The sequence below is a fragment of the Triticum aestivum genome, chromosome 7A (assembly GCF_018294505.1).
Source record: "Triticum aestivum cultivar Chinese Spring chromosome 7A, IWGSC CS RefSeq v2.1, whole genome shotgun sequence".
In the NCBI taxonomy this organism is placed as follows: domain Eukaryota; kingdom Viridiplantae; phylum Streptophyta; class Magnoliopsida; order Poales; family Poaceae; genus Triticum; species Triticum aestivum.
This window is the reverse complement of record NC_057812.1, coordinates 263391481-263400205: the sequence shown is the minus strand read 5'-3', so window position 1 is coordinate 263400205 and position 8725 is coordinate 263391481. Positions and strand designations below refer to the sequence as shown.

At 51.3% G+C, this 8725-nt stretch overlaps 1 protein-coding gene across 1 annotated transcript; it reads right to left on the bottom strand.

The window, feature by feature from the left end:
* Nucleotides 1-6653: 6653 nt before the first annotated feature.
* On the bottom strand, nucleotides 6654-7789 carry LOC123154865 (transcription factor HEC2). The gene has a single exon (XM_044573480.1). The coding sequence runs from the start codon at nucleotides 7692-7694 to the stop codon at nucleotides 7032-7034; it is 663 nt and encodes a 220-aa protein (XP_044429415.1). The 5' UTR covers nucleotides 7695-7789; the 3' UTR covers nucleotides 6654-7031.
* Nucleotides 7790-8725: the final 936 nt, after the last annotated feature.

The following is an 8725-nucleotide window of genomic DNA, read 5'->3' as shown; positions in this document are numbered from 1 at the left end:
GTCCATTCGTCCGCTTTTTCCTGCAAATAAAGATCTAATTCCATGTTGGAGTTTGGGCCTCCATCTCCAGAAAGCATAAAGCTGATATTGAACTCAGAGATTGCAATGTTACCTCCATTGATGATAGAGTAGCCCACCTCTTTGGATGAAGTGGAGAATTTGAAAGACCAATTATGAAGTTGTTTCACCTTGTATAATGATGCATTGCCACCAAAGCATGAGAGAGGATTGTGGATGCCGAAGCTTCCGGAAGCTTGATCTTTGATCTTGTGAATTCCGCAAGGAGGTGGAATTCCTCCTCTCCTTCTGGTGAATTGGTGCATACCCCCCATAGATTCCAGATCTTCTCCTCGAACTCTTGGCCTCTCTTGAAGTTGAGTGATGGCAGGGACATGATTGAAAGAGTGTATGTGGTTTGACGAGTTGGGATGGTGAGGGTGGATCGACTGGAGCATTGGATCGAAGAAGCGGCGACTTGTGGTGGCCACCGCGGCCGGAGTGGCCGGGGGCGCGGGCTAGGGCGAGGGGCATATAATGTAGTAGAGAATTATGAGTAGAGAATATATGATGAGACATGTCGTTGTTGAGAGATTATCTTTTACTCTCTTTTTTTACTTAAGAGAAGGCAGATCTTTTTTTCTTCTTCTTATTCCTGCCTCCCCCACCTTAACATTTATGTGCCATTTGTAAGATAACATCATTAGACTGCTAACACGGTGCTTTTGTATTTATTTTTTCATTTAGGATTATTTTTGCTTTACCCAGTTCTTTTTCCTTTCGTCCTAGCTTTTCTCAGATCTCCAACCAAATCAAAACATGCATCGGCGATCAAAGGAACTGCGATCTTTTGGTAGTTGACACCTCATGCACGGTCACATAGGTGGATTGTATTTTTCTCCACCCGGTACTATTCCAATCCACCATTGAGAAGCCAACAGCAACCCCATGAACAATGGAACGGTTAAAAAAATATCGCCCAAGTATCTCCGCCAATATCCTTAAAAAAAGTATCTCCGCCAAAAAGAAAATAAAATCGGCCAAGTACACCTGAAGTCAAGGCTCTCCGCAGCAGCAAATCATGCAACCACGTTCTGATGCATGAACTATCCATCCCACATCTCAAACGAACAACCTGAGCACGACACAGAGGCCTCCGTCCTATCGCTCTGACCCGTACGTCTTATCGCGGACTCTACGTCTCCGACGTCTCATCCAGGGCCAACCGGCCGGCCGCCGGCTGAGCGAGGAAGCAAGTGGCCAACCCGCGCGGCCGGCCCATGTGGCCATCGGCTCTGTAGCCTTGCCTCGCCGCGCCGCGCCGTGGCGCGCCACCGAACACAAGCGTACGCTGGCCACCGGTACACCGGAACTGATCGCCTATCCATCTCGCAGGGCGGAGCAGGAATCAGACCACAGCCTAGCCCCACCGAGAGCGTACGTACAAGCGCTCTCACATGGTGGTGGCAGGGCGCGGCCGTCTCGGCGTAGCCCATCTGTCCGTATGCGTGTCATGTCAATGGAGAAACACCCTGAGCCTGAGCCTGAGCCTGAGGCCGACCCGACCTTCTGTTCTGACAGCAGAGGCGTGAGATGTATTTTAAGTTGATTTTCGGACCACATGAGGTGAGTACCGGACCGTTCTAACTAATCTTCACTTTCAGCGCGTAGCTGTCAGCTGGCGAGGCCCTGTGCATGGGGATGGCGCGCGGGGCACGTCCAGAGGTGTAATGTATCTCCTGCGTAACATATATCGTGCCGGGATTTGGATGTACGTGCACGTGTGTGGTATCCATGCAGCGTCGGGCTCTCTGTCCGGTCACTGGATCGGGAAAATGCGTGTGTCCTATGTTACCAACATGTCCTGTCAGATTGTTGTTCTTGTCTGGAGGCTGATGGGCTTGATGCTGGACAAGACAGGATCATTTGCTACATCGATTGATTTATTCTAAAAAATAATAATCTTTGCTACATCGATCAACATATATACAAAGGAAAAAAAAACTCCCGAAGCAAAAGCAGGCTTCTCCGGGCAATGCGAGCCGTATGTAGGTGGGAAAGTTGTGTCCTGATTTAGTCGACAAAGCAAGTCACCAGATACGTGCAGTTTCAGCTGATCCCTCTCCGGTGTTCACCACACATGTTTCTCTCAACGGGATATTGCATATCTTGTAAACACACCCACCACGACCCACGTCCACGCAAACCCCGAGCGAGCGCGCGCAAACACACACAGAACTTCCCTAAAAAATGAATTTCTAAAGAAAATATACAAACACATTGCGCATACGCTCCCCCCCCCCCCCTTCCCCCGGCAGCCCCGCGCCGCTCATGTAGGGGTGACTCAGGCGGCGCTTACCCTAGTCAGCAACCGGCCGCCCCTTCCTTTCACCTCCCCTCGCCACCATCGGAGGGGGGCGCCGGAACGCCACGCGGCCGTCGGGGAAGATGACCGTGAGGATTTGTCCACCTTACCGCGCGCTGGGGACTTTGGAACCGAGGCGGCGGCCTCAAGAAGTGGCTCTCGGCCAGTGGCCGTCGCAGGTGCTGGCCGCCCCCTTGGCCACACGGGCGGCAAGACGCCGGCGGGTGGTACCTGTGGGGCGTGGTGGCCTCGGGGGCGCCCGTCCCAATCCATGCCTCACGATCTGGTCTCCGACTGTCCTTGGTAGCCGGTGCCGCGTCTGAGGAAAGGGATGGGGAAGTGTGGAGCCTGGAGAAATCCAAGGCCAGATCTTACGACCATGACGACGGCAACGCCTGCTGGCGCCGTCCACTACATATAGGCGTCGTCAAGGTTCTCCATTCTACCTTTGGCCCACTCCTTTGCTCGTGTATCGGGATGAAAACCCAAATCCCTCCGGATTGGGCGGCAGCGACGCTCACAGCGTCGTCATGTTCATGAAGGTGTCGCCTTCGGTGAGCATGGGAAGGTGGTGGGCCCGTCTTGGGTGGGTGGCGTTCAGCGGCAGTCTCAGTCGGGATGTTCTAGGGGAAACCCTAGATCTGGGTTTACCGGATCGGACGATGACGATGTCTTCGGTGTCGTTCTCTCTCCTGGGGGCATCATTTTGGATCAACTGCTGGTTGGAGAGGATAAGAGGATGAGCGGTGTTACATCTATCGCAAGGTCGGCGGCGGATCTCGGTGGCAAGGCGCTGCGGAGTTTTGGGGACTGGCGCGTGTGGATGGATACGCGCAGGTTGGTGGCGTTGTCTGGCGTCGTGGTGGCGTCAACAGTAGGCCTGGCAAAATGGTGATGCATCAGTTTTTGCCCTAGAGAGGGTTCGGCCGAAGACGGCTGCGGTGGCCTCTGAGAGTGCGCCGGACCGGTGTGTGAACTAGTCCCAGTGTGTGACCTAGTCCCGGTGAAGTCTGCTTGGTATTCGGCCCGAATATTCAGCACACATTCATCGTTGGGATAGGAGTAGCAATAGGTGTTGCCTAAATGTTGGCTTCATGCTTACTGGTGTACTATTACTTTGTATGATCTTTGTGAATAATTGATAAAATAGTTGTATGCATCATCCAGATGCAGAGACCGAGGGTATATCCTCATATCCAAAAAAATACATAAAACTAAAAAATGACTGAAAAAATAGAAAAATAAAAATAACAAAACTAAAGAAAATATATACTACTCCATCCGTCTCATAATATAAAAGCGTTTTTAGTAGTATTTTTAAATACGGTATAATCGCAGATGCTCACATGCACTCATATTTATAAACACATGCATGTATATTCTACCCTTATGAGCACCTTCAAAACAATAAATCGGCACATTATCTCAAAACTGACGAAGTCAAGTCGAGTGAACGAATATCACCAGAAATACTGAAATCAATTTAGAAGAAAACTGAGCTAACCATATGGAACCTAACCATTTGAGGTACAGTCAGTTCCTTAAAAAAATATAGCAGGAGTATTGTGTTGTGTAATTTCGTTTTATGGCACACGTTCCAATCAAATATTAGCATTATGCACATGATACAATGCAGAGAACCCCATACGGGCATGCGTATCTTTTCATCCAATCGCTGCGGTGATATTTTTTCATGCATCCTTCGCAAAAATATTCCTTTCAGAATAGTGTCACGCTCACAGCATCTAGAGCCTTCGTGGGCACTGGAGCTGAATCCTTGAACGAAAAGAACGTCAGGAACAAAAGGTGCGGAAGAAGTAGCTGCAATCATTCTGGAAAGGCAGGGAAGAACAAGAATTAAAGAGAGGGAGATGATCAGATCGACGCCATGGGTCGTTGCGACTTGCGACCCTCCACGGTCTTTGGCGCCAGGAGGGATGTACATGAGCGCTCGTCGTGGTGCGCGGCCGCACCGGCCGGCTCGACAACGAGGGCTCCGCCTTTTCTTTTTCTTTTTCGGAAAATTAGGGGCCCGCATTCTCACTGAAGGCAATGCCGCACAAATTATATGCTTCCACGATCGGTCACAGAGATTCACGGCGCAAGGGCTTCTCTACGTGACTACGTCTAGTCCTTTCTTTTATTCTTTCTTTCTTTCTTTCTTTATTATTACTAGCCGATCAAGTTAGTTTCCTTTCTGTTGGAGGAAGTACTACTTAACATCACGCTCGAAGAAAGAAAAGTACGGTACTCGCATGTACTGGAGTGGTATCTGCGGGGCTAGCTATGGTCGTTGTTGTATGCCGACAGGCCAGAGGCGTACGGTCAAGTTGAAAAGACCTCCATGAGATTAATCAAGGAGGCCGGGTGGTGAAAGCCTCAGCCTAGCTAGCGTCTAGGCTCCAGAGACTAACACCGATGGATAGAGCGCGTTGCGGGGTCGAAGGCGTCGGTTTCACAAGGCCTATTTGTCGAAAGAGGTGGGGCGGTACGTAGACAACGTAGCAATTCCTCAGCACATGCATGGCCGCGCGGTGCATGCAATGCAGCACATGCATGTATGAAATCTTTGGATTTACCCCGGCTTGATTTGATCGTACCTCGGTCCTTTTCGTCGCTAACATTATCGCCGGCGCTTATTTTTCTTCTTTTCTGCATAGCTTGCAAAGGCTGTTTGATCTTACCTTCGCCACATCCTTCAGACTGGCTTTCGCGAGGAATCCAGACGCATGAACCACCGGTAATCGCTAGGTTTCCATCGGACGGCTTGAGCTTCACTTCACATGAACTCCAGCACCTGACCCTGATCATGAAGCCACCACCTACAAATACAATTCAGGACGGAACGGGGTGGGAATATCGGTAGACACGCAGCTGCCGAGGCATTAACGGCAGTCGGACACGGGCACATGCGGAATGAGAAAAGCTTGCGGCAGAGACGGCCGCGTTCCGGAATCGGCTTAGCGTCTGGAAAGCAAGACCGCGCCCGCGCCACTCCGGGACGGCGGCTGTGCGCGCACAGCGGCCGCTCCAGTGCGCCAACGTAGGACGTGACGACGGCGGGGCAAGCGGGCTCGCCGTTGCGCCCGCCGAGGCGTCGCCAGGCTTCTCCATTCGAGCCACCCTCGCTCGTGGCTGAAGGGCACGGGCGTGCGTGCAAACAATGCCACTGTCACCCGATCGACGGAATAGTCTCGTTTTTTAAGGATCAGCAGGGGCTCAATTTATTCAATCATCGGTCGTATAGTGGCTCTTGCTCCTTGCTGCATAAACATGTCCTGTGCACTGAAAGCCGGCTCGTTTTTGTGCCCACTGTTCTCTGCTCCAGTCTCTAGCTAGCTAGCCATTATGCATGCGTAGGCTTCAGAGCCGAGTAAGTTTTTTTTTGAAAATCATCGGATCTATTATAAAAATTCACCAGAACTACAAAGCGTCTCAAACACAATAAGAATTACATCAAATTTCTGAGACCATCGAACAACCACTATGGCTGCCAGAACGCATCGCTGTCGACGCTTCCCTATCGAAGGCACCTTGACCTTGTTGTTGACAGTTGGGAAGTCTTCGTGCACGCCCTAAGGACCAACGCCCTGGAGCAGCAGTTGTCGCCGTTGAACTCTTTCATAGATCTGAAGCAGCTGATGCAAAATTTTGTCACATGATGCGAATTCCTAACCTCACCACCCCAAAGAGACGGCAAGAATCTACTCCAGAACTATGTCGACACCATCCAAAGTGCTGAGAAAGTAGTGATTTATAATTGTGTTATAACGTGTTTACTTTTTGTTTCAATGTGAAAATTAGTCACAAATAACAAGAAAAAAAGGTCAAACGATGATACCGTCTGTCCAACCCATTTTTTGGTCGATTTTACCGTTTGGTTAATTAACTTTAATTTCTTTTGTTCTCGTGTCTATTTTTATGCTGCAAAGCCATAAACAAGTGCAGCACAACACATTTCAAGAGCAACAGCAGCTGACAACTGAGGACGTGGTTGACATCGCAATAGATTATGGTAATCAAGCTTTTGCCTACTCTATCATTTGGCTAATCAACTTTTTCTTCTACAGCTTTTTAGGGAAGTAAAAAAAAATCGATCAGGGAAGTAACTTCAGCTCAAGTGCTCAACGCAAGAGCAAACTAGCCTAACCTTCAATTTGCATGTTGTCCGCTTTGTGTTCTCTATAATCTGGACCTACAGCGCGTAGTTCTAGAACAAAGGGCATGTAAGATGACGTCCATAACAAATTTAAAAATAAAATAAAAGGGCATGTAAGTTGCAAGGACAAACTATTTAATGTTACTGCGATTGAAAATGCTACTACTACAATACTTACTCATAAGATAGGTGCGTGCATGCATGCATGCATGCAGTAGTAAGAGTACAAGGCTGAGCAACATTTTAAGCTTGTGCATGAGCTGTGACCGGCTTGCGAGTTCAGTAACAAGCATGCCCAGTACTAGTACTCGTGCTCATACTACCTAGTAGGTCTCCTAGTATACATCTCAATTTACAAAACAGGACCGTGCATATGGTTGCAACGCGCGCATTCGTCGCCGTACGAGCGATGCTCCAGGCTCAACGTCGATTAATGTCATCACATGCACATGCATATATGTCATGTCGCGCGGACCGAAAGCACATGCGGGTGGCCGACGTGATCTCATCTTACCACGGCCCGTTCAGGCCCTGGTAGGCCTCGGCGGCGGCTGCGCCGTTGGGCGGCGCGCGGTGGCCGTTGGCCGCCGCCGCGCGCTCCAGGGACTGCACCTGCGTCTTGAGGAACTTGACGTAGTGGATGGCCTCGTCCAGCATGGACGCGGTGTCCATCTTGGTCCCGCCCGGGACGAGGCGCTGCAGGATGCGGATGCGCTCGCTGATGCGCTCCCGCCGCATCCTCGCCGCCACGCTCTGCGGGTCCGTCGAGATGCGCACGTTGCGGCGCTTCGGCGGGCGCACCGTGTCCGGGTCGATGTTCACCGGCTGCAGCGCCGCGATGCGGAAGATCATCTCCCGCATGGCCGCCGGCCCCGTGGCGCCAGCGCCATCGGGTGGAGGCTGCGACGTCGCCGTGTACTCGGAGCGACGGTGGCTGCCGTTGTAGGGGGCGGAGTTCAGCAGCTGGGAATACGGGTCGTGGTAGGCCCCGCCGGCGTTGGCGCTCGCCGTGTGAGGCGCCGAGGAGAACTGGTGACGAGGGGCTTGCGTGCATGGAGAAGGGGTCACCGGCATGGCGTGGTCAGGGAGCGCGGTGAGCTGCTCTAGCTGCAGCATTGCGTTCATCAGCTCCAGCTGCGCCTCCGGGTGAGAGTTCAGCGTATCGAAGTCCATCCAGAGGTTGTGCCACTCGATCTGTATGAAGATGTGGATGATGAGAGAGGGCAAAAGGGGCGAGGAAGCTAGCAGCTAGCCAGAGCACAGGTGAAAAAGGATGTGTTGCTTAGCTAGTTGCACGCAGAAAGGCGCTATTTATAGGGAATGGGCAGGGTCTAGGGTGCAGGTTCCTTCAGATTTGATTTGACTGGCCATCATCCGTTCCGGGAATGCATACCGGTGTCCCGTTGGCCACTGAGGAGCTGCCACCAGGGTATAGGTAATTTGATTTGAAGGAGTTTTCATGGTATAATTTTTGTAACACATTGTTTATATTTCGGGAAAAGTTTGCTGAAAACAATTCACGCGCCAGCCGCCTCTTTTAAGGCCAACTCCAACGCTAGACCCCAAATAGACGTCGGTTTTGTCCGTTTGGATAAAAAAACGAACGTCTATGTCCGATTTTAGCCGTCCATCTTTTGGTGCATCCAATGGGCCGCCGCATCCGAAATTTCATGTCGGGTTTGGACTTGAGAAAAACCCGATTAAGGCATCGCAAAATAATTTAAAACGGGCAAATATGTTACGATAACTTAATAAAAAGTCCACTAAATCACAGCCGCACATAGAACTTAAGTTGATTTTTTCTAAACATAAAAGGTAGATCTGCAAACCGCCGCCCTAGTTGTCTTCAGGCGCCACCGTCCTTGTTCTCGCCAATCGTGATGAGGTCGATGTAGGGAGGCAACGTCCAGAGGTGGGGTGGTGGCCCACAAACTGAGGCGGGTGCGGCATGTGCAGGTTGTGGTGGTGGCGAGGGTGGTGGTGACCACGGCGCCCACGCAGCCGGCGGTGCTGGTTGTGGTGGCGAGGGCGGGCTGCATGGCACCATGGTTGTCCACGACCACAACTGCCCATACACAGTGTCGGGTTCCACATTGGGATAGCCGGGTGTTCCTCCATCACCTCCTGCTTCACTTCCAACTCCGGGACGTAGACATCATCGGCGGCCGAGAGCGCCATCATCTCCTCCAGCCGCTCCTCCTCCT

What these genes read in the sequence shown, in the direction of transcription:
- LOC123154865 (XM_044573480.1), bottom strand. Translation starts at nt 7,694, where the DNA reads ATGGACTTCGATACGCTGAACTCTCACCCGGAGGCGCAGCTGGAGCTG.